This window comes from Echinops telfairi, unplaced genomic scaffold (assembly GCF_000313985.2).
Source record: "Echinops telfairi isolate 266 unplaced genomic scaffold, ASM31398v2 ScPeMD7_8;HRSCAF=38, whole genome shotgun sequence".
Lineage (NCBI taxonomy): Eukaryota > Metazoa > Chordata > Mammalia > Afrosoricida > Tenrecidae > Echinops > Echinops telfairi.
The window spans coordinates 9,792,043-9,793,368 of record NW_022103905.1 but is presented as its reverse complement, the minus strand read 5'-3'; the positions used below and the strand labels follow the sequence as shown (position 1 = coordinate 9,793,368).

Here is a 1,326-nt window from a genome sequence, read left to right as displayed (position 1 = left end):
TCCCGTTCTTTTCATCTCTGAATTATTTATCCCGCCTATCTTATCTAGATAGACATGCAGATACATTAATAAGCGCAAAAATCAGGCAAAGCCAAATAAAACAACAAAGTCAAGACCAACAAAACAATAACAACCCTTTCCCTCCCTAAAAATCCAACAAAAAGAAAGCTACTGACAAAAATAGAAAAGCCTATAAATAGTTCAAGCTCTGTTTGTTGGCCTTTACAGTATTTTCCAAAAGCTGTAAATATTTGGGGGCTCTGACTGCCTCATCTTTTGCCTGTGAAGTGGCTGGTAGGTTTGAACTGCTGACCTGGCAGTAGCAGCTCAATGCCTAACCCATTACAAGGACTCCTTGAAACATGGCTAGCATAGGATAAAAAGAAAGGTTCATTCTTTTATTTCATAATGAAAAATAAGTGCTAATATTTTTTCTTTATTTTATCTTTATTTAGCACCACCTGTTCCTTCCGAAGACATGGATAAACACCGCAGGCGGTTCAACATGCGCATGCTGGTCCCTGGAAGGCCTGTAAAAGATGCCACCCCACCCCCAGTGCCTGCTGAGAGGCCGTCTTACAAAGAAAAGTTCATTCCTCCTGAGCTTAGTATGTGGGATTATTTTGTTGCAAAGGTAAGGATGTGAGGAATGGAACGTGTGTTTCTCTAACTCCTGTGTATGTGTTAGCTAGGAAAGGATGAGGTAGCTTCTGGATTGAATCACCACAGGTTAGACATTTAGCCTCTCAAGTCCGGAAATAGAATAGTCATAATGAGTGCTAGGGTGATCAAATTCTTCATGATGGAAGAGACATATTGAAATCGTATGGGCATATGTGTAAATCAGAATTCCGTTTATCAACATATAATTAAGAGTTATTCTTTCCTACTGATCCTGTTCCTACCATCTGTCTATCCCTCTTCTAACTGTCAAGAGATTGATCATAGCATTAGAGACAAAGGCACAGGTGGACATTTGGGGGTTCTACCAGGCGATGGTGAGGTCTAGTGGCATATCCTGTGCTTCCCTACAGCAGAGAAAGCTTCTCTGGGGATGTGAGTACACTCGGTGACTTAAGATCTATTCCAGTACTATTTTGTATCATTTTGGGTATATGATGATATTTACTGGGTGTTCTTTGCTTGTTAGAGCGCATCAGACTCTCACTGTCGATAGGCTTTTCTCTTTACATGTGCCATCACTGCTGTCACATGGCAGTGCCTCCGAGTTGGGAAACACACCTATCAGACCTCCTTCCATTTTTCCATTTTTGTTATATCTCATTTTATTCATCAATATTTTAGTGCTTATATTTTTGGAAAAAA

General features: G+C 40.1%; 1 protein-coding gene across 1 annotated transcript in view; it reads left to right on the top strand.

The window, feature by feature from the left end:
• DMXL2 (Dmx like 2) overlaps nt 1-1,326 on the top strand; it is a 160,660-nt gene that overhangs the window by 126,649 nt on the left and 32,685 nt on the right. Inside the window, exon 28 of the mRNA XM_013006336.2 lies at nt 456-634. Within this exon, the coding sequence (XP_012861790.1) occupies nt 456-634 (179 nt within the window). The remainder of the gene's footprint in view (nt 1-455; nt 635-1,326) is intronic.